The sequence below is a fragment of the Lactuca virosa genome, chromosome 5, assembly GCF_052849685.1.
Source record: "Lactuca virosa cultivar CGN04683 chromosome 5, Lactuca_virosa_CGN04683_v6, whole genome shotgun sequence".
NCBI classification, from domain to species: domain Eukaryota; kingdom Viridiplantae; phylum Streptophyta; class Magnoliopsida; order Asterales; family Asteraceae; genus Lactuca; species Lactuca virosa.
In genome coordinates, this window is record NC_136430.1 from 80,567,713 (window position 1) to 80,592,504 (window position 24,792).

At 36.9% G+C, this 24,792-nt stretch overlaps 2 protein-coding genes and 1 long non-coding RNA gene across 7 annotated transcripts; all 3 read left to right on the forward strand.

Annotated features, from left to right (window-relative positions):
• Positions 1–3,875: 3,875 nt before the first annotated feature.
• Positions 3,876–4,469, forward strand: LOC145111421 (uncharacterized). Its single transcript, XM_079047699.1, has one exon. The coding sequence runs from the start codon at positions 3,876–3,878 to the stop codon at positions 4,467–4,469; it is 594 nt and encodes a 197-aa protein (XP_078903825.1).
• A 7,560-nt stretch (positions 4,470–12,029) lies between these two features.
• LOC145115605 (uncharacterized) lies at positions 12,030–16,203 on the forward strand. 5 transcript variants are annotated; one of them, XR_013711634.1, is made up of 11 exons: positions 12,030–12,505; positions 12,673–12,748; positions 13,000–13,052; positions 13,228–13,475; positions 13,604–13,672; positions 13,778–13,809; positions 13,892–14,022; positions 14,094–14,169; positions 14,244–14,304; positions 15,158–15,277; positions 15,668–16,203. It is a non-coding gene; the product is annotated as an uncharacterized LOC145115605 (long non-coding RNA). The 5 variants fall into 5 exon arrangements; XR_013711633.1 differs by having other exon boundaries at positions 13,228–13,672; XR_013711631.1 differs by having other exon boundaries at positions 13,604–13,809.
• Positions 16,204–19,880: 3,677 nt separating this feature from the next.
• On the forward strand, positions 19,881–21,951 carry LOC145117701 (2-aminoethanethiol dioxygenase, putative (DUF1637)). The gene is made up of 5 exons (XM_079054009.1): positions 19,881–20,218; positions 20,809–20,960; positions 21,075–21,237; positions 21,361–21,561; positions 21,635–21,951. The coding sequence occupies exons 1-5, from the start codon at positions 19,999–20,001 to the stop codon at positions 21,754–21,756; spliced, it is 858 nt and encodes a 285-aa protein (XP_078910135.1). The 5' UTR covers positions 19,881–19,998; the 3' UTR covers positions 21,757–21,951.
• Positions 21,952–24,792: the final 2,841 nt, after the last annotated feature.

Genomic DNA, 24,792 nt, shown 5'->3' on the forward strand with positions numbered 1-24,792 from the left:
GTGACATATTAGAGCATTGCCACAATGGACCAGCAGGAGGACATCATGGAGTACAATACACTGCTAAAAAAGTGTTTGATGCAGGATTTTATTGGCCAACTATTTTCAAAGACGTGGCTTCTTACATAAAGGAGTGTGATGCTTGCCAAAGAACGGGTAATATATCGGCAAGGAATAAAATGCCCCAATTGAATATTCAAGTTTGTGAAATCTTTGATGTATGGGGTGTAGATTTCATGGGGCCATTTCCTTCATCCAAAGGCAACAAATATATACTAGTGGTGGTGGATTATGTGTCAAAGTGGGCGGAAGCACAAGCATTACCAACCAATGATGCAAGAGTGGTGGTGAAATTCTTAAAGAAATTATTTTCAAGATTTGGAGTGCCTAAGGCGTTAATTAGTGATCGGGGAACCCACTTTGCTAATGATCAACTAGCAAAAGTGTTGCAAAAATATGGGGTACGCCATAGATTTTCAACACCTTACCATCCACAATCAAATGGGCAAACCGAAATTACAAATAGGGCACTAAAACGAATATTGGAAAAATCGGTGGGGAATAATAGAAAAGATTGGGCGGACAAGTTGGATGATGCACTATGGGCATTTAGAACCGCATTCAAAACACCCATTGGAACCACACCTTATAAACTAGTGTATGGTAAAAATTGTCATCTACCCGTGGAACTTGAACACAAAGCCTATTGGGCTTTGAAAACATGCAATTTTGAGCCACATGAGTTATGTACAAATCGACTTTTGCAAATGAACGCCTTGGAAGAATTGAGGAATGAGTCTTATTCTAATTCATTAATTTATAAGGATAAAATTAAGAAATGGCATGATGCAAGGTTGAAAGGAAATAAAGAGTTTGAGGAAGGACAAAAAGTGCTATTATACAATTCAAGACTTAAACTTTTTCCGGGAAAATTACGCACTCGTTGGACCGGGCCTTTTACAGTTAAGCATGTCTATCCTTATGGTGTGATTGAGTTATGGAGCAAAGAAGGATCAAGTTTTAAAGTCAATGGGCATTGGGTTAAGAGATACGATGAAAGAATGCCACAAAACGAGAGAATTGAAGAAGAGTTGGTCTTGGAAGAAACCGCAGCAACGTAGAGCGAGAAGGAGTCCATCTAAAGACTCCTCAAAAAGAAGCGCTTGACGGGAGGCAACCCATTACGAGAGTTTGCTTTCTTTTTCTTTTCTCATTTTATTTTTTTTCGTTTTTGTTTGGTTTTAATTTTATTTTTTTCGTTTCTGTCCAAATCTTCCTATCTGTCTCTAAATGATTGCTTGAGGACAAGCAAGGCCTGAGTGTGGGGTGTGGTAAATATAATAAAGTTTATGGGAGAAATTTTCCAATTTTTGTTAAACAGCTTAACAGACTCGCCGAGTTAGGCCACCTACTCGACGAGTCCATACGCATCCAGAAAACTTAACCCGCGACATGACTCGCCGAGTCGGTACCCTGACTCGACGTGTCGGTACCCTGACTCGACGTGTCGGTATTATTTACTGAAAAAAAAATAATTTTACAACTCGGTAAAATTAGGGTTTTAACCCTAATTGAACCATCACTTTCATTTTACACAAGCAGCCGACACCACACGCCGTGCCAAAGTGCTCTCAAGCTCTCATCTTCATTATTCTCTTGATTTCTCCAAAATCTTCACACAAGGTAACAATTTTCACTCCTAATTATGTTAAAGGTTCAATTCTTAGATGTTAAATGGTCTTAAAATCTGAAAAAAAAAACCGTTATTAAAAATACATGATTTCTAGGGTTCTTAAATTTGACATGTTTTGTGAGTTTTTGTTCACAATGGTTATGAATTAGTGGTTAGAATACCTTCGCGGACAAATCCCTGGAAACAATTTTGAGTTTTGTTAGATGAGTTGGTAGGAATCATACATGCGACTCGAGCAGTTCATATGACTCGCAGAGTCTGTTCGTGGACTCGCCGAGTCGGTCCCTGAAGGCAGTCCCAGTTTTTGAGTTTTAATGTTTCTGTGTTTTCTAGTTTGTATGGTTTTCTTATGTTGCAAAAAATGTTTCCAAGAGGTGGACAAAGCTCTAGGGGTAACCGAGGGGATCATCCTTGGTTAAACTTTCCAAGGATTGATTCGGAATCCACGATGAAACGATGGAAGAAGAAGTTGGTTGAAGTTAAAAAGAAAGAAATTTATGTACCAAATGCAATAGATTGGGAATGGCTGGGGAGAGTCTGATATGAGGAGGAGTTGGCCCCATTTCTTGTCAAGGCATTTATGCATGATGGGGTATCCATCACTTGTGATGGATGGAGCCGGCTATTCTGTATGCAAGAACCAGTGTTCAAAGAGTTGTGTTGGGAGTTTTTCTCAACTATCAACTTCCGCGGAGGCGAAGATTATTACAACCCAGGAATTATTACCTTTTGCCTTGGTGGTGAATTCCGCCAATGTAGTATGGTGGACCTTGATTGCAGATTGGGTATATATGACCAACAATTGGTCAGCACTGAAGGTTTTGGCACATTTCTGGAGCATTGTCACAAGGATTTTCCGGAGGGTGTTGTGGGTTCCACTTGGTGGAACACTATTGCCAATAAGGTTTATATCCCCAAGTCCGCTCAAGAGGGGAGTATTAGATCACCGACCCATCGATTGATTCACCGCCTTATTGCTAATAAAATCAACATGCGAAAAGATGACGACAAGGTTCCTAACCGCGACGTTTTCTATTTATGGAGTATTGTTACTCCAAACACTTTCTGCAATATTCCATATTGCATAGCATCTTATTTAGCTGAGGGGGCGGTCAAGGATCGAAAAACTTCAAAGATCAATGGCGGGATGTTTGTGACCCGCCTAGCAAAATCATATGGGTTAATGGAAAGAGGAGCATGGAACTTGATGATAATGGTCCCGACCCCTTCTTTTAATGTCATTCTTTTTAGAAGAGCAAGAATTATTGAAGATTATGGAGGGGGCCACTATTCCATTCCTCATGATGATGCGGTGATAGGACCCGAGGAGCCGGGAAGGAGGGTAAGGCCGAGACTTGACCAAGCACGTGAAGAACCACCGATGATTCCGATTGAAGATGAGATACCCGAGGAATGGTTTAATGTGGAGGGAAGGAGATACCAAGATGATTTGGGAAGGAGTTTAAATTTCACCAACCGGTCATTTATCCAAATGTTTAATCACTTCAACATCCAACATGTAGATGGGGGACAATTTCCTTATGTGCCTACTTGGGAAGAACAGATAAATGCACGAAGGAGTGAAGCCGGTGGGAGTGGAGCAAGAGAAGGTGATGAAGAGGAAGAAGATGAAGATTGAAGTTCTATCCTTTTTATTTTGGTTGTGTTGAAACAATTTTTATTTGTTTGTTTTAGTTTGTTTTTGTTTGATTTCGTTTGGACAAGTAGTTTAGGATTTGCTTTTGGTGTGTTTTTTTTATTACATGTTTGTTTTAGTCTTTTCAGAATTTGGATAAAAGGTTGGCATGCAAAGGGTCTCGAGAGTGATAGAAGTATCGAGTCTAGGCGAGAGAGAATGGAGTCCGAGTTTAGAGTCCGGTCAAGAAAAGAGTTGGAAATTGTCTAGATACTGAAGGAAAAAATAGGAGAGTCTTAATTGATCAGTTTTAAAGGAATTTATTTTAATTCTTATCTAGTTTATAGCTTATCATTTATGTTCTTATCTAGTTTATAGCTTATCCTTTTGTTTAGCTAGTTTGTTAGCTTTATTCTCTTTTAAAGGAACGTATTGTACACCTTTGATTCAGTTTTTGACAAAGCAATAAACGGGTTGGCTCTTATCAGTTTTTTCATGGTATCAGAGCAGGTCATCGACACCGGATAACTAAATCGTCCGGCAACCATGACAGGAGAGAAAGGCGATGGAAGCAAAAAACCAGAAGTTGAAACAATTGATGTCAATTCGCCATTCTACATTCACCCATCTGATTATCCAAAACAGATGCAGGTGAACGACATTCTGAATGACAACAATTACAATGAGTGGAAGCAGGAGATGACTAACTTTCTTCTTGCGAAAAACAAGATCGGACTAATTGATGGGACCATCAAGAAGCCACAAACGGATTCGCCAATGCACATGGATTGGGTTAGAGCTGATGTCATGGTCAAGGGTTTACTAACAACTGCAATGGAAAAGGAGATACGCACTAGCGTTAGGTATGTCAATACTTCTTCTGAAATTTGGAAGGACCTGGGGGAGCGATTCGAAAAGGAAGGGGCACCAAGGGCTTACGAATTGAAACAGTTACTCAATGTAACGCGCCAAGGAGGTATGTCTATTTCCAATTACTATACCAAGTTAAGGTCTCTTTGGGATGAAATTCAGATTGTCCTACCTACGCCACGATGTGTGTGCGATGGGTGCGAGTGTGTAATTGGAAAACAGTTGAATCAGTGGCGTAGTCAGGATTTTTCTTTAGGGTATGCCAAATAATTTATAAAATATGAACGGATAGAAAAACATTTCAAATAATAACAAAATGTAACAATGTATAACAATGTATGCATTCTAAAGTAAATTGTTTATTTAAACTCCACACACACTCTCTTACATCATTAAAATCATTTAAAATGTAATCTAAAATGAAAAGCTTAACAATATTTTTTCTCAAAAAAATTTACTAATCACAAAAAATTCAATTACAAAAATACTCATATTTTTAAACAAAACAAAGTTACATGTAATATAACAATACAAATAGTTATAATTAATTCATTGAAGTAATAACCTAATTTATTAAAAACCAACAATAAAAAAATAAAATCTATGATAAAAACTAATTAGGATAAAAAAAACTAATAAAATAACTTGATTGTAACTATTGGTGAATACCCTTAACATATGGAGACAAATTATAACTATTGCTGAATACCCTTAACATATGGAGACAAAACAGTGAGCCGAAGTGAGTTAACTTTTAGAAAAGAGGTGTCACAAACTCTTGAATCAGAAAAGGTAAATATATATGTATATATGCATTAAAAGTGGCGTTATCTATTCTATGCAATTTTAATATGTTATTGGGGTGGCCATTTTAACCGTATGAAACCCAACTTTTTTTTATATAAATGAAATATATATACTACATCTAAAAAAATTTGTAGGGTGGGCCAAGGCCCACCATTATCTTAATGTGGCTCCGCCACTGAGTTGAATGAAGTGAAGGAGAAAGAGAGGACTTATGAATTCCTCATGGGACTTGATGACGAATTTTCAGTCATCCGAACCCAAGTCCTAGCCATGAAACCAACACCCTCTCTTGCAACTACTTACCACCTGGTGGCGGAAGATGAATAGCAGAGGGCAATCAGGGGTGGAGCAAAGAGACCAGGAGCAGAAGCTTCAGCCTTTCAGGCTAACTATCATGAGGTAAAGATGCAGCGACAGTCACAGAGCAAGCAGAACACACAGGCAGTCAACAAAACAGCCCCAAAAGCTGCAAAGATCGAGAATGAAAAGAAAGAAAAATGCAGCTAGTGTCAGAGAGAAGGCCATGTGAAGGAGGGATGTTTCAATTTAATTGGATACCCTGAGTGGTGGCGTGGAAATCGAGACAAAGGGGTACCAAAGGCTGTGTGTGTTGAGAAGGTGACCAGCCCCATACCGGGGTTAACAAATGAGCAATATCATCTGTTTGTCAAGCACTTCAAGGAAGGCGGAAGCATAACTGAACAGCCAAGGGCTAACATGGCAGGTAGAATTGATGCATATGATGGATGGGTGGTGGACTCAGGTGCCACCGAACACATGACTCATAGAAGTGACTTTCTTAAAAACAAAACCCAAAACCCAAAGGGAATCCCTGTTGTCATCCCAAATGGAGACAAAATTCCTGTTTTGGGTGAGGGTGATCATATTCTTCCAGGTGGAATAAAAATAAAAGGAGTATTATTTGTACCTAATTTTAATTATAATCTGCTCTCTGTTGGGAAACTGACTGATGAGCTCAATTGCGCTGTAACTTTCTTTCCGGGTTTCTTTGTCATGCAGGAATTGGGGACGAAGCGCTTGATTGGAGCGGGTAATCGCACAGAAGGTTTGTATCGCATGGGGGTAGTGAAGACCAATAAAGCTCTATTGACCACCTTTGAGACCTGGCACAAAAGACTCGGGCACCCTTCATCAAAGAAAGTTTCTCGCTTAGATTTTATTCCAGTTTGTAAGAATGATTTAAACTGTGATGCTTGTTTTAAGGCCAAGCACACTAGACTACCTTTTCCTATTAGAGAATTTAAAACAAATGATTGCTTTGATATGGTGCATTGTGATATATGGGGGAGATATAGAACCCCTTCAACGAGTAAAGCTTTTTATTTTTTGACTGTCGTAGACGATTTTAGTAGGGCGGTTTGGACTTTCTTACTAAAACACAAAAGTGAGGCAAGCACATGCCTCATAGATTTTTACAAAATGATTAAAACCCAATTTGGAAAACATATAAAACGGATATGATGCGACAATGGAGGTGAATTCGTGTCCAATGCCATGCATGATTTTTATGCAAAGGAAGGCATTCTTTTAGAAACTTCTTGTCCGAACACCCCACAACAAAACGGGGTGGTGGAGCGTAAACACCGACATTTACTAGAAACAGCTAGAGCTCTTCGTTTCCAAGCCAACCTTCCTAAAACCTTTTGGGGAGAATGCGTGTTAACTGCCACGTATGTCATAAACCGAATGCCCTCCAAGGTGTTACAAGGAGCTTCACCGTATGAAGTTCTTTTTGGAAGAAAGCCTAGCTATGAACACATGCGAGTGTTTGGCTGTTTAACCTACCATCGCAGCACTGAAACAAAGGGAGATAAGTTCGAGCCACGAGGAAGACCAGGGATGTTTGTTGGCTACCCAAGGGGTACCAAGGGTTATAAGATTTTTGATTTAGAAAGCAAAAGAATTGTTATCTCGAGGGATGTACGATTTGTTGAAACCAATTTCCTATGAATGCAGCTAAGGAATATCCTAACTCAAAGCCAGATGATATTTTTCAGCTAGAGGATGATGAAGAAGTCGTGCATCACAGCCCTAAAGACAATGTATTCTCTAGCAATGACAACGAAACCAGTGGTCACGAGACAAACCATGATTCCGCTGCGCATCAAGATCACAACTCAAGTCCAACAGATCACGATTCCGCTGTGCAACAAGCCCCATACTCCAGCCCAGATTTCAAAATTGATGACCCTCTTCGCTCAGATAGCACTAGACCCATCAGATCAAAGGTTCAACCTGTAAAGTTTCAAGACTACGAAGTTAATTTACCCCCATCGATCAACCATGCGACACCTGCTGCCAACCATGTTGCTTCTACGGTACACCCCCTTTCCAACTATATTTCATATAAAAACTTTTCCACTTCACATAAAGCTTTCTTGGCTGCTATTGTAACTCACGATGTGCCTAGAAGTTTTACGCATGCAGCTCATGATCCAAAATGGTGTGATGCCATGAAGAAGGAGATCAAGGCCTTGGAAGATAATGATACTTGGTAACTTGTAATGCTTCCAGAAGGAAAACGAGCTATAGAATCAAAATGGATCTATAAAATAAAATTTAAACCCGACGGTGCTATAGAAAGATACAAAGCTCGCCTTGTAGCTAAGGGATACACGCAAATGGAAGGGGTTGATTTCCACGACACGTTTGCTCCAGTCGCTAAATTGGTCACTGTATGAATTTTATTGACGCTAGTTGTGAAGAATAACTGGATAATCCACCAATTGGATGTGAATAACGCCTTTTTGCATGGCGATCTCGAGGAAGACGTTTACATGAAGATGCCTCAAGGATTTGGTAAGGAAGGTGACACGCGAGTATGTAAGCTCAAGAAATCGTTGTACGGGTTAAAACAAGCAAGCCGAAATTGGTACCACAAATTCACAGAAGCCCTTCGTGACATGGGATTCGTGTCATCACATGTAGATCATTCTCTCTTCATTCACAAAAACAACACTAGTTTCGTTGCAGCTCTCATTTACGTGGATGATGTTATTATCGTTGGAAATGACGCCACGAAAATTGCAGACACCAAATCTAATCTTGATGCTAGATTTAGCATTAAGGATCTTGGTAGCTTGAAATATTTCTTCGGTATCGAGGTGTCTCGTACGAAGGAAGGTTTAGTTCTGAGCCAACGAAAATATACTATGGATATTTTAGAAGACACGGGTATGCTTGGCTGTAAACCGAGCAAATTTCCCATGGAGCAAAATCTCAAGCTCGACAAGGGGGATAATGAAGATCGCATCGACGCCAACATGTATCGGCGTCTCGTTGGTCGGCTGCTTTATTTGCAAGCCACTCGTCCAGACATCACTTATTCAGTAAATGTATTGCGCCAGTGTGTTTCAGATCCTCGAGCCAATCATTGGCGTGCAGCTGTGCGCGTTTTACGATATCTCAAAGCAAGCTTGGGACAGGGGATACTATTACCGAAAGATGGGTCGCCAGATTTAGTCACTTACAGTGATTCCGATTGGCTTGGATGTTTGTATTCACGTCGTTCTATAACAGGTTATTTGTTGATCTTAGGTGGAGCTCCTGTCTCTTGGAAGTCGAAGAAACAATCAGTCGTCTCTCTCTCTTCAGCGGAGGCTGAATATCGAGCAATGGCCACCACTGTCAGCGAGATTCTATGAAGGTCACTACCGCTACACCACTTCTCTGTGACAATCAATCAGCTCGTCACATTGCTCACAATCCTGTTTTTCACGAGAGAACGAAGCATGTGGAGATGGACTGCTTCTTTGTTCGTGAAAGAGTAGAGTCTAAAGAGATAGCTCCGGTTTGGATTCATACCCGTGATCAACTTGCAGACCTTCTTACCAAGCCACTTATCAAGGATAAGCTACACTCACTTCATGTCAAGATGAACATTCGGAATCTGCATGCTCATCTTGAGGGGGAGTAAAGGAATTTATTTTAATTCTTATCTAGTTTATAGCTTATCATTGATGTTCTTATCTAGTTTATAGCTTATCCTTTTGTTTAGCTAGTTTGTTAGCTTTATTCTCTTTTAAAGGAACGTATTGTACACCTTTGATTAAGTTTTTGACAAAGCAATAAACGGGTTGGCTCTTATCAGTTTTTTCAAGTTTCCAAACACATTAGAATCAACTTTGGAGCAGAATACCAATTTTATCCACCCAGCGATGGACTCGCCGAGTGCACTTACTTACTCGACGAGTCCCAATGTAATTTCACGAATTCTGCCTTTTCGCGCTACAACTCGGCGAGTCATATACCGTACTCGACGAGTTGATACATATTTCACCTCTCAAGCTTATGATTTGATGATTATTTCACACGACAATTGGCTGCACTTATAAAGATCAATTCCTGAAGACTCCCGAGGGTCTTTCCTGTTTTTTTTAGAGCTATGAACCACACGAGATATGACGCCCAAGGCATGGATGAGCTATTCCCATGCCAAAGTCAGCTGAAGATGGAGCTCAAAAGAAGAAATATCAACCTCGCCATTACTATCCCATAGGAGTTTGTTCCAATTCTCTCTTTACTTTTGTGTTTTTCTATCATGCATAGCATGCAATGAGGACATTACATGAATTAAGTGTGGGGTAGGGGGTTGGTTACATTAGATAACTTAGGATCTTAATTTAGGATTAATTTTAAAAAAATTTAAAACTTTTGCATTAAAATTGCTAGGATTAATTCAGAAAATTATGGTAAAAGCAATTAGGATTCATGCTAGTATTATGTTTTATGATTCTATAAGGACCTAAATGTTTAGTTGAGCCAATATATGTTATAATGCATTTGTGGCCTCCCTTATTCTAGTGAAATCATGGGACAAAAACACAACCTCGCTTAGTTTGAGGGATGCAATATGTTTAGCATCGTGTACCAGAAATGTATCCAGGAAATTTTTTATCTTTAATCAATAAAGGTTGAAGTTGAGCGCCCTTGCTTAAGCATGTAGGAATTGAGTGAAAAAAAAAGTTGAAAAAGTTTTGGAGCTATTAAAGTGAAGATCAAAAATTCCAAAGTTCAAAAGTTGAAGATACCAAAAAAAAAGGTGATGAATTCAAAGAAATCAAGATCAAATATCCAATAAGTGAAGAATTCCAAAAGAGCTCTATAGTGGTATCAAAAAGTTGTAATTGTCTAGATTATGTATGCTTGGGTTGCTCGACCAAAAATACCTTGAGGCTAGGAGGTTTTCTGCGGATGGATTCGGAGGGATGCATAAAATGAGCATTGTTCAAAAGAAGTGGGCGAGTGTTTATGAGGATTGTAAGTATTTAGAGTATGGGGGGGTTCCTTAGGAAAAATTTTAGACACAAATGCATGCATTGAGGTCTTGGCATAATGGTTGGGTTTGATTAGGATTGTTTTATGTGATGTTAGTATGTTTAAAATTCAGTTTTGCTTGGGGCAAGCAAAAGTCAAGTGTGGGGTAATTTGATATGTGCATATTTAGTCATATATTTTGTATAGAATATTAATACTTTTTGGCTAATTTATTGCAATTATGGAACAAAAGATGCTTAATTACGTTTAAATTATATTTTCAGTTCAAAAGAAGTGTTCGGAAGCAAAAGGAAGCAGGAGAAGCTAACGGAAGCTTGGGAATCAAAGAAAGAAGAAAAGAGCCAAAAACCAAGAAGGACTCGGCAAGTTGACCCTTGACTCGACGAGTCTGCACGAACATTCTCGAAGCAGAAGAGTCCTTGCCTTGCCGTACACGGGGATTTAATGAGAGACTCGACGAGCCAGTCTCTGGACTCGACGAGTCGCTTCTAATATATAAAAAGGGGCTTTCAGATCGATACCCGGTTTTTTCTAAGAAACCCTTGGAGGATACTTTTCGATTGAAGGACTGCTGAAGCGTAGGAAGCCAAGGAATCAAGTCTACATTCAATCTTAAGGAGGATTAAGGCAAAAATCAAGTTTACTCTTACCCAATCTCTTGTCTAAACCATGTTTTTATTAGTAGATTTCGTTTGTGACTTTGATTTTTCTGTAATCATGAGCTAAGACTATTTTCTTCTGTTTAGGAAAGACAAATTTTGTGATTATGTGTTGATTTTATGATTTGGATTATTCTTATTTGGTGATTTGTTTTGCTAAGCTTGTTAAAGACCCTTATGTGTTAATTATGACTATTTTCTGTTAATTAACCTGTAATTAAGTTGCATGACCATCTCTTAATTGTTAATCTCATATGATTGTTATATGTCTAGGAATAGCGAACGTGAAACTAGGGTTAATAGAGAATAGGAAAATTAATGTGTGAGCTTGTGTGACGAACCATCAACAAGAGGTTAATTGAAGGACCAATTTAGTTAACCACTACAAGTCTTACTTAACCCGAATAAATAAACTAGGAAATTAATTAATTTAGACAACTGGCCACTGCTTAAATTAATTTGTTTTCTAAGGACTAGTAACAGCGAACGTTAACCTAATCATCTTAATCGGTAGCTAAAGAAGAATTAATCCATTGCACTTTTCATAAAATCAACCATAGGATCAAATGAGTCAAACCTAAACAGAAGTCTCCTTTACCATTGAATTTAGTTGATCTTTACTCTCTAGTTGTTATTTGTTTTGTTTGAGTTTTAGTTAGATATTTAAGTTTTCTAGTCTTGCAAAACTAGAGAAAACCCCTTCTTTTAATTATTTGTTTTTAGATAGTACTAGTAGTTAATTTAAGATTTACCGTTCCCTGAGTTCGATACTCTGCTTACTAAAAATTATACCACCAATTGACAGGTACACTGTCTATTGTATGTCAAATTTACACTAGAAAAGTAGGATTAAAACTAGTTTGTTTCACGTACATCATATATATATATATATATATATATATATATATATATATATATATATATATATATATATATATATATATTAAAATTGTGATGAAAAAGAATAGTAAACCTAGCATAATTTTTGTTTCTTTTGGTCCCTAAGTTACATTCCAGGTCCCATCAGTTCATATATATTAAAGTTAGGAAGAGTCCCATCAGTTCATATACATTCCAGGTACTGTTCCTCGGGTGACCACTTTAGGGTATTTACTTCCCGATCCTTCCACAGATTTCATTATCTCTGCTCCAAATCATACACATCTCTTTCTTCATCGTCTCCCCCGGTTCTCCATTGTTACTCTTTCGCCTCCGCTTCTTCCAGAAAAGCGCCGCCGCCCTGTCTCCGCCTCAAATAATCTCGCCGTTACACTATTTATATGTTCTACGACAATGCTTTTGATACATGTTCTTCCTAATCGAACCACAAGCCCACCGCTTTCAACCATAAGCCCACCGCTCTCAACCATCACCTGCTCTTCATCGTCCACCGTCGCTGATAGACATATATGTTGCTTTTTCCTCCGTCTCTGGTTTCTCTTTTCTGTCAGATACATCTCCATCGCTGCTGATAATCCAGAGGGTTGCAACATCGCATAGGCTCTCCTCTGCAGCATAATCCGTTGATGTGGGTTCTCCCAGGTACCTTCCACTTCTTTCCTTTTTTTTTTCTATGTTTGTTGTGTACGGTTTATTCGAAGTCTCGATTTCAGTTGACTGTTTCTGCCCTTCGTTGTTGGTGTTTTATTTTGTTTTTGTTTGATGTCTATTGGAGTTTCCATTACCGATTGAAGGCTCTATTTTTGCAGTTTCGGCATCCTGCGGTCTCGGCCGCCGCCACCAACAGAACCGATGGCCACCACTACTTTCAACCACCAACCTAAGGTAGTATCCACTTCTCTTTGATCATTTTTACCTAATTTACTTCTGAAAACTTACACTCAGGTCTATCCACCGCCTCAATGATTTTCTCTCACCGTCTTTGTCATCTCCGGTCCTTCTCTATCCCTCTACTTTCCTCCACCGCCTAAACTCAATTGATCTTCAAGAAAAACCTAGAAAATATTGGTTCTTTAAATGTAGATTGTGAATGGAGTTCGCCGTAACCTTTCCTTTTCTGTTTTTGATTTATGTAGATTTTTCAGCTGTTTATGGGATTCAGAAAGAAATTGATCGACTTTGTTCATAGGTACGTATTTTCACTCTATCTATATTAATTTAGATTTTGGAATTCCTTCTATTTTCCATTCACAAAACTTTTTGATTTTTGAGGTTTATTCTTCTGCCTACTTCTAGCTGTTACATGTTTGACAAAATGACTTCAAGACATCCACACAACTGACCCGGAAATATTGACTTTGTAGTTTGGTTAATCGAAGAAGAGTGGGTGTTCCCAAGGATTTATGATTGTGCTCGGAAATGAAGACTCTGTTCCTAATTGACTTTGTCTTCTGCTTTATGGTTGTCATTTTGAGTTAATGTCCAAGTCTCTATCCCGATATTGGCAAAAAAAATGGTTTTTTTCTCCTTCAGAGCCCAGAGCATGTACTTAACTTCATCATGTGTAGTTTGTGATTTGTACCTGTTTGAGTTACAGTTCTAGAAAGCAGGGGTAAATATGTCAAACTTTCTACAAATCTCCATACTAGAACCTTCATATTATATTGCCTTTTTTAGGTAATCTGTAAGTATTGGATATTAGTTTTAAACACTTAATTGTCTATTTTGTGTCAATATCAGGTTAATGGCAGTTTTTAGTTTGTTAATCAAGTATATGAAACCTCCAAACCAACAAAACATGACACAGAGGTTATTGATTACCCAAGAAATGAGTTATATAAACATGGTTGATTTTTTATTTGTTTGTAAGGAAAATAATGGAGTTGCATGACAACTTTATTGCATATGTTACAGATTGCTTCATGAATCATACATTATTTCACAAGGTCAGTTTCGTCTTTTTTATCATGTTGTTTATTTCAGTATTGATTACGAAAAAAATTTACCCTATTTTTTGTTTTCCTTTAGGCCCTAAAACAGGCATTTGAGGTTTTTTGTAATAAAATTGTGGTTGGTTGTGTGATTTTACTGTCACAATATCCTGAAAAAGGGGGCAGGGAGAAGTTGAGTGATGAGGCAATCGAAGAAACTTGGATAAGGTAGCCTCCACTATTTTTATTTGACATTGTTGGTATGAGATATAGTGATGACATGGACTTTGATTTTACAGGTAGTTAAGCTCCTTGCTTACATCAACAATAAAGACCTAACTGTGACTTCAAAAAGCAAATAAGTGAAATGAAAAGGTGCGACATATTTCTTCTATTTGTCTTCTTTTAATGAGAATTAAAACTGATATTGACACTATTTTTTCTCATAGGCTCAATTGCTTGCTACTGTTATGCCCTTCTCAGCTTAATTCATTAATTTGTGCAGCAAAGGTATCCTAAATTCCCTATTTGTTTAGCCTTTATATACATATTTTAAGCATCATCCCTACCTATTAGAACATTGTAATCTCATGATTGTATAGTTAGTTTCGTTTTCATCATTTTTAAGTAGATCAAGCATCAGAATATGTATATTTTTTTCCAGATTTCTTTAACAGTTTCTAGGTCTGAAAGAAGGTTGGGTGAATGGATGTAAAAGAGGGTCTAGATATAGACAGTTAAGGCAACAATATTTTATATGTAGAACAACTGTTGAATTGCATTCTTCTAATTGTAATGGCATTTGATTCTTCTATTTTATAAAGATAAAAAATTGTATTTTAAAATATTAATATGCTCCATAACAAACGATGATATCCCCCAAAGTCCCACCCACCATCATATGCATAGCGTTGTCCCTTATTTATTCCTGTTTTGGTGTTGCAGTTTGACCTTAGTTCAGCAAACAGGCTCCCATCTCCACGTAGGGGCACAAATAAATGTAGATTCATGTTTAAGTTTTTTAAATAATTTATTTTTCTTGAAAAAAATGCAAAAATAAAATTATGTTATCTCATTAGAATTATCATTTTTTTTATTGTCCGCAATGTTATTTTACTTTTGAATCTTACTCTTTTTATTTTATTTTCAATCTTACTCATTAACAGTTTTGTGACTAAACTACCCATATATATAGTTTTTGTTCATGTTTCAATTTTCTTGCAAGACCAATCTGCCCCTGTACTCAAATATGCCACAGCGCAGTAAAATGGGACAGACTATGCAGTTTTGTTGCAAGACCAATCCGACCTTCATTGTTAAGCATTTATTATATATATATTTTTTGTTTTTTTATTGGATGCAGTTTCAATGGTGAGAAGCCATAAAAAAAATTGCACAAAATGTGAAAGGTATTCTATAGGAAGAAGGTTATGAGGAAAACTTAAAATTTCTACCAACGAGGGTTGATACATTGTGAAAGCAGGTGATCTTTATGCCTATCAAATATAAGTAGGATGGAAAAAAGTAAGAATGCGAGCAAGTAAATTGGTTAAGATGGAGATGTTGTCTTTTCAACACCTTTATAAGATATATTACATGTAAAATCGATAATAAGATAGATAATTTATAGCTATATTTTACACAATTTTTTATTATAGACATGTTGGTAAAAATAAGAAAATTTTATTTTTAGTAGTCGGTCACTTTTATGAGTCATTGTGGAGAAACAAAATAGATTGATACAATATAGATATAGATGAAAAAATTTGAAGCTAATAAAATCTGGAAGTTTGTTGCTATTTTATGCATGTACATGGCGTATAATTTCATATTAGCAGATTTTCTGATGTAAAACAACAAATGGCTTTTGCAGGTAACACAATTAGATTTGGAGTGGAGTGGTATCTTTGCAAAAAAATAGGAGGACGTCAAGTTGGTATAGGATCATTGATGAATTTTTTTTTTGCCCCCCTCGCCGGCTAAAAATAAGTCGTGCCTATCACACCATTAGATGTCATGATTGTTCAAGTGTTGGAAGGAAAGTGGAATCATAAAAGGACTAAATTATCCAATAATAATTACAATCTTTTGGTTTGATTTTTTTTTTTGTACCTAAACAGTATTGTATTTTCAAGATTTTGTGATTTTTGTAGGTATTGGGAGAACCCGGGAGTGAAGGATCATCAGAAACATGGAACAATCTGTCAGCTACAGATTCTGCTTTTGAATGTCTTAATTTCTTAAGCAACTGGTTGTAGTGCAGTCAGATTCATACAAAACTGTTGTTGACAGCTGCAACATGCATAAATCAGAGAAGGTCATTGTCATCCTTTTCGTCCGTATTATATAAAACGTTATCATAGCATTGTACTTTTGCTTCTTTCTAATACAACATTGTACTTCATCAAACACCTTTGACCCATGCGGAGCATGGGTTCACCCTCTAGTGTGTATATATATATATATATATATATATATATAAAAGTGAATTTGATTCAAAGCAGAACTTGATAAAGTTTATTTGAACGAACTTCAGTTGAGTTTAAACTCGAATAATTAAGAAAACATGATTTACTTAAAACGCAAAACTTATACATTAATCAACACTTAGTTATAGCATAAGGTATAGTTAATTCCTCTCATGGAAGATATACTTTCATCTTCTTTTGAAATATATAATGGCGGCTAAAACTAGAGATGTTATAGTTTGTTGGGCTGAAGAGCCTCTATCTATTAGGGATGATGTTAATGATGTCTTTTCATGGGAAGATTCGTTAAGGATTTACGGGTCAAAGATGGTGGTTGTTGATGTGATCATTAACTTTGTGGGTGATTTGGATATACCAAAATTTCTTTTACTCTTTAAAGATAAGAAGACAAGGAAGGACAAAAAGGTTGGCTCGATTGTTAGTTATATTGAAAAAACAATTACAAAACCTTCTCGGTTGATGGTTTTGTAATAGGTTTTTTTCTAACTCTTGCCAGGCTCGATTTTATTGAAACAAAAGTGGATGATAGAATGTTGGCTGATAAATATGATAGGATACACTTCTAGTAGATACACCAATTGTAAATAGGATAGAATATACGTAGAATACACCATACAATAAGATACATCATATAGGATACGGCAAGGTAATTGGATACACCATATATGATACACAATATACAATAAGATACACCATATAGGATAGGGCATGGTAAATAGGATACACCATATATGATACACCATATACAATAAGATACACCACCATATTGGATACGGCAAGATAAATAGGATACACCATACTATAGCGTACAATGTACACCCTTGGATAGCATACGGTTGTTTTAACCGTATTCTATTTCTTTTGTAATAGGATACACCCCAAAAGAATACCGATGATTATCCGTATTATATTAGCAAAAATAGTCGTATCCCATTCCATGTTTTCTAGTAGTCAGAGTTTGGTTGAGTGTTTGCATTTAGATATGTGTAAAATGCAAAACGGAAAACCAAATTGGGACCGTATCTCACTAGATTGGAATCAACTATAGTCGGTTAAATTATGGATTCGTTACCTTTAAAAAAGATTTGGTTTCAATTTTAGTGTGGTTAAACATGATTCTTGATTGTGTTCGGAACTAGGATAAACATATATTTGTCTTAAAAAAAAGTTTCAAATATGAAAGGATGCCCGTCGTCATTTCATATTTGTATATTGTTAATTTGAAACCACAATTTATACATTCAATTTAAGTTTTAATAAGACATGTGAAGAGTGGAACATATTGAGAACTTAGCATATGACAAGTGATAGAAGGATAATGTCGGTAAGAAGAGATTCGGCTTCAAACAAAATATTTTAATCTATCGGGAGTTTGAAGGCTGTTTTATATGGACAAAAAGCTTTGAGTCGATCTAAATCTTTGTTAAGGCTATGGGGAGTGGTCACCACCAACACACTGAAAAAGTGTTGCGATCTTTGCGTCACGTCAGCTTCACCACCAACTCATTAGACATAGGAAATAATTACCACTCCACAATTTTTTTTTTTTTTTTTATTTTTTTTATGATTAAATTAAATAAAAACATAATTTAAAACATAATAAAATATTTTACATTAATTGAAACCACATTATAATAATTAAAAAAACATAAAAAATTAAACCTAAAAAAATAGAAAATTAAACCTAAATTACTAAAAAAAAAACATAAAAATACATAGAAAATTAAAACTAAAATACTAAAAATAACATAGAAATCAAACCTAAATTACTAAAAAAACATAAGAAAAACATAGAATCTAGTTGCGATATTTGTCGAGAACTTCTTGTTGAATTTTAAAAACGTCCTTAAATTTTTCGGGTCGAGATTCGGTTGCGGTATCGTGTTTATAATTTGAAGATCGGTGAGTGCCACTTTTCGCCGACGAGCTTCCTCCGTTGATTCAAAATTTTTTTCCAAAAAATTTAGAGTTTTGTCTATTTTCTCCGCTAGTACGTCCTCGTTGGTTGATTTTCCGCTTAAAAACGTTCTCTTTCTCGTTTTGTCCCTTCCCGGTGGTCGACGAAGTAGGACGTCCAGTGGACCCTCCCCCTTGGTGGTGTCGAACTCATCAATGAGGTCGAGGTTAACACCAATGTCCGACTCAGACGTTCTTGGCCTTTTGTTGGAGCCGGTGGTAGATCCCGAATGCGCCGTATCCGGATAAATGACTCATTTTGGATCATTGCGACAAACTTCCCACGCTTTTTGGTTGACAAATGATTTACCATTGTTGGTAATTTTGAATTGGTACAACGCGGTTGATAAAATGTTGAAATCGTTGCTACCACTTCTATGCATATTTTTAAGATTGTCAAATACGTCGGTAAATTTGGTGCAAGTCGCTCGAAAGTCACGCCATTTTGCATTGACCAAGTCATATGTCCGGCTCGTTTGTCTTCCTAATAACGCGTGGAAGTAGTCTAAAACACGATTCTAAAAGCTTTGACCTATTTGCGCGTTGCCGACATCCTCGTCTTGTGATATGAAAATTCAAGTTTTAGCTAAAGTTTCCTCCTCCATTTCGGTCCATTGCGTACTTTTTCTTTTTTCCTTGGATCTTTTGATTTTTTTTTTGCCTTCTACGACTTGGTTGTGTTTCTTCAACTCGTTCGTCGTCATCGTCATTGTCGAGATTTATAGGTTGAGATTGAGATAATGGATCTTGAGATGGTTGTGAAGTTTGTTGACGTTGGGAAGTTTAGGCTTGAAATTGCAGAGAAAGTTGTTGAAAGGCTTGAAATTGGGGTTGATTGAATTGTGGTGGTTGTTGTTATTGGTAGTAGTGTGGGTGGTATGGAAGATTGGTGGATAGAGGTTGTTGTTGAATTGGAGATGTTATCAATTGCATGTAACTAAGATTTGCTAATGGATCATTTGAAGTGTTTGGGGTGGGTGAGGTATTTTGGTTTGGATCCATAAAAATATGTGAGGAATGAGTATTTTTTGGTGAATATGTGTGTTTATGTTGAAACAGTGTGTGTGTTTGAAATGAAAAATGAGTGTTATATATAGATAAAGTTGTTAGTAATTGAATAATTAATTTTCTTTTAAATATACAAACGGTCGAACGTGGAATGGTCCCAACGGTCAACAAAGCAATTAGCCAATAGAATCAATCGTCTCGGCCCGTCTCTGCGTCCACGCCACAGTCAAAGCACCGGACATAGGGGCGGTGTTCCGCGTCTTAGGGGCTGACACGTCAGCCTCCCACGCGTCTCCCACCTCTCATACCGGACAGCCTAATTAAACCCTCAATTTTCATTTTCCTAGTAGTTGTTTATTTCCGATTTTTGATTTATTTTGTTTTGACGGTACTTTCTTGATTTTTGTTATCTCCAAGATTTTTAAGGGGGTTAATTATAGAAATAAATTTTCAATTTTAATTTTCTAAATTTTGATACTACTTATTAAATTTAAACCCCCCCCCCCCCCCCCCCCCCTCCCTCTCTCACACACCGTATAAATAGGTATTATAAACTTTATTATTCATCTTGGAATTAAAATAAAAATGATGTACTTTTTGGTTCAAGGCTCAAGTCCAATTAGTGACAAATTGAAGTTTTGGGTAGAAAGTAGAAAGGTTAGATTTGTGTTAACCTCCTCCGTCGGAGCTACTAATCTTCGCACCCAAAATCGGTAAATTATCGGATCACCAAAATCCACGAACCACAGCAATGAATAGCAGCAGATATTTTCGCTTTCCAAACCTCTTCTCCTCTAATTCCACCAACATGTTCTTCCAAAGACTCTTTGCAATGGCGAATTACAGTTTTTCATCGTCTTCCCCTTCATCTAAAACCTCGATACAAGCCGTGTACGACATCTGCAAGAACAATTTGACGCCCTCAACCGCACCGCCTCCTCAACTCATCCATGAACTCTCCTCTATACTCGGTATTTTTCCACAAATTCAATTTCTGAGGACAATTTATACATTTAATGTAATTGATTTTAGTTCAGTTTGTGACTGTATGGCTGATGTGAATCTCAAATTCGAATTGTTTTACGAAAAGTTATCTGTTCTTTTTCCCGTTGGAGATTACTTCTCAACTTGATACTCTACTAGCTAGTGTTAGTGTGGAATTTGCAGCAAAATTGAACCCAATTTTACGTTTGAAATGCGCTAGGTTTTTCATTTAAAGAAATAATGCTCCGACGTATATACTTATCAGTCGCAATTTCCTAACTGAAACATGAAAAACGAAAAGAAAAGGAAGTTTTGTGAATGTATTGGCTGGATCACTTTCTGGAATTATGGGAGATTGAATCATTCAATCAGGTCCATCCAGATTGCATTTAAGTTTATACTAACCTATTACATGAGTAAAGTCAACCTGGTATGATTGGTTAACACAGTATGAGCATACACAGGTAAGCAATTTGATTGGCTTTGAACCTAAACAGTATCCAGCATCTATTTCAATCAACTAAATAGCTGCAACATCAGTATTTTAGCAAAGATGTACACTTTTTCCATTTTGCAGATACAATTGGTCCTTCTGATGTTGGGCTGAGAGATGAACACCAAGAGGATGATCGAGGCCATGGTTTTTCTACACCCAATACTCTTAATAGACTAGATCGGTGGGCCCAACCAATAACATATATAGATCTAAATGAAAACCAGAGTTTTACAGTAAGCCCAACTTTTCCCCCCATGCGACTACTCAAAAGAATAAAGATATTAGAGATTTGAATCTGGTTCATAGTAATTTCAGGCATATGCTTAAAGAAGATGATTTGAATGCAGATGTGCATGTTTTGCTTCCCTACTTCCTCAGTTATACCCCTCCATGATCATCCAGGAATGACTGTTCTTAGCAAGGTCCTTTATGGTTCCTTGCATGTCAAAGGTTATGATTGGGTTGAACCACCACTCATCAAGGATTCAAAGGAAATTGCTCGAGCTCCAGGTCTGATTCTAGTTCTTCCATAATCATTAGACACATAATTAAGTCTACAAAAAAAAAAAAAAATCATCTCTGTATCTATATTTAAAACATTTAATTTAAGTGTTGATGGAAATCATGTAATAGTTAGGTTAGCGAAGTTGGCAGTGGACAAAGTCCTGTCAGCACCATGTAGCACTTCAGTTTTGTATCCAAAAACAGGAGGGAACCTCCATTGTTTCACTGCCATCACCTCTTGTGCTGTACTTGATATTCTCACACCTCCATATGAAGAATATTCCGGAAGAAAATGTACTTATTACCGAGATTACCCCTACTCCAGTTTTGGTAAGTTGAGCATAATCTGTTACTTGATTTTGTGAATTTGTAAAGATTGTTGAATTCTTTATTGGAATGACAGGAAGTGGAGATGAGTTGATTGATGGAAAAGAAGATGAATATGCATGGCTAGAGGAGATAGACGCACCAGATGATCTGTATATGCGACAGGGTATCTATGCGGGCCCACCTATTCGGATCTAGGGGTTGTTATTGGTGGTTAGTGCTTACTTCATTTGACACCAACTTTAAACCAATGTGGCATAGTTGTTTAAAGTATAGCTAGGTCTAAGTCTAAGGTGTTGTTTGTTTATGAATTAATGGAGTCTGGTAAAATATATACGGGTGTTTCTTTATTTTATTTTTTAATTTAATGTAGAAAGAATGTCTTAACGGGAACAGGTAACTAACTATTTGTGTTTGGCATTTAAGGGTAATGAGGACTAAAGATAATCGGAAAAAAATATTGTCCTTGTAGACAATGATTAGTGCACACATGTTGCAAGTCATTTTGTCATTTGGCACAAGGCATTTGTAGTTAATTCCGAGAACACGTCTTTAAGAGCAACTCAATCACACCATTTATCTTTCCAAACATAAGTAGTATTTGCAACCCCAAACACCTTTCAATCAAGCAATCAAGATCAATAATCTACTCTTCTAACTCCAAATCAAATTTTGAAATTATAAGCCGGAAAGCGTAGCTTTGGCAATTAGCTTGCCATCAATGTTAGAGATTCTATGCCAAGAAGTAATGCACCGAGACCAAAAGACTATTCCTCTTGGTTTTTAATCTCCATCTCCATTTTGCCAAAAGAGTCAAGTTTAAAGTTCTAAGACATCCAATGCCCAATCCACCATGATGCTTTGGTTTCACCATAGTTTTCCAAGAGACCCAATTTATCTTACTTTCGTTATCTTGACCGCCCCATAGAAATCTTCTTCGAATGCCTTCCTAGGTATCAATCACTTTTAACGGAGCTTTAAAGAGTGAAAAGTAGTAAAGTGAAAGGCTACCTAAGACGGATTTGACAAGGGTTAAACACCCCCAAAAGAAAGATTTTTGACCTGCCACCTCGAGAGCTTTGAATTAATAGGCTTCCAATTTTTTGATAAATTCATATTTGCTCCAATAGGGAGCCTAAGATAGGAAAAGGGGAATTGAGCGGGCTCACAACACAAGATGCTAACAAGGCGATTTAACTTGATGTAGATTTACTTTTAAATCGGAGGCTAAGAATAAGCATCTCAAGACTCTATTAAGATTTACAAATTTCATCTTAGACCATTCACCTATAAAAGTGATATCATCTGCGTACATGAGATGAGAAATACGGTTATTACCATTAGGAAGAGTGATACCTTGATAAATATGTTTGTCACAAGCATCATTCATAACAATATTTAACCCTCCATGGCAAGTATGAAAAGAAACGGGGAGAGAGGGTCACATTGTCTCACTCCCCTTTTGACAGGGAACTCCTTAGAAGCGGAACCATTCACCAAAACGGAAGCTCTACCGGACGAGAGACATCTTTTTATCCAACTCCGTCATTTGATGCTAAAATCCATATGTTCCATGACCGAGTCCAAAAATCCCCAATTAATAGTGTCAAAAGCTTTATCAAAATCAACTTTAAAAATCAACGCCTTTTTCTTTACCTTCTTAGCCCACATATATAACTCATTAAGCACCAACGGGCCATCTAGAATGATTCTACCTTCAATATAGGTGGATTACTACGGGCCCACAACCTTTCCAATCACCTTCCTTAAACGTAAAGAAGGGATCTTGGAAAGAATTTTATACATGTAACCAATCAAATTAATTGGCCTATAATCCTTCAAGAATAATGGATCATTAGATTTTGGAATAAGTGAGATGAAAGAAGCGTTACATCCCTACTAATCTTCCCTGTTGATTCGAAATTTTTAACAAAGGAAAGAATATCGAAATTAAGATTATCCCAAAACTCCTTTATGAATTTGAAAGTGAAGCCATCCAAGCCACGGGGCTTTGTCGTTACCACAACTCCATACCACTTCTTTTATCTCCAATAATGAAATAGAACCATCCAAGATCTTCATGTCTTCCATGGTCAATTTTTTAAAAGAGTTGATGAATTTCGGTCTAAGAGTAATGCTTTCACTGAATTTCGAGGAGAAGTACTACCAAACTTCCTCTTTAATTTTGTTTTGTTGGGGTCCGTAGTCCATTCGCCATCTATTATAAGCCCATTCATTTTATTTTCCTCATGTTGCCATTTATTATACCATGAAAAAACCAACTATTTTCATCCCATTTCACCCTCGCCTTTTGCTTTTAATCCAGCCTACGATTGAAATCAACTTCAGAGATTCTGTAACAAACGTTGCTCTTTTGTAGCCTACGATTGAAATCAACTTCAGAGATTCTGTAACAAACGTTGCTCTTTTGTTACTTATTGGTGTCAAACATCGGGTTCCTATATCTCCAAATGAACCATAAAGTCGTGAAACAAACAAGACCATTGAGTAGCATTAAGTCATTAACCTTTACAATATCCACCACTCGGACACCAAATTTGCTCCAGAGAAGGGGATATCCCACCATCGCATAGCCCTAACCCACACCTCCAAGGCGATGGAACACTGTGTCAACACATCATCAATGAGTTCGACACAAGTCTGAAAAATCAGAAATATAGTAAAGACTGCAAATCAACACCTCTGCTAGACAAGTTAAATCTAGTACGGAGGCGAGAAGGTTAATCAAAACCCTGCAGATGAAAATATTAACTTTTTACGGGACCATTCTTTTCCACCTTGTAGAAATACCATCAATCGGAAAGTTTCTTTAGATTCTCTCAATAAGGTCATTCCAACCCTCCCCCCATGCCATATTAGCTGCAACAGATAATTCATTCAACGTACACAAAAGGAAGTTTCTTCTAAATTTCTAATTAAGGAATCAGGTGTTTTTATATGATTATAAGCATATATATTAGTATCTTTAAACTTTGATTTTCAACATAATAAACATAGAAATGAATTTGACAAAATAGTTGGTTACATAATATAATACTATTGTTGGATCAAAAGGATTCAAGAACAACAATTTTACAAAATACAGTCACGAGAGATTTATGAAGATGAAGAAGAACAGGGACTGCAGTGGGTTTTCTTTACAACACAGAGAAACGTATAGAAACTTTCTTTATTTTATTAATTTTTCAACCAACCGTTTTCTGATACAAAACA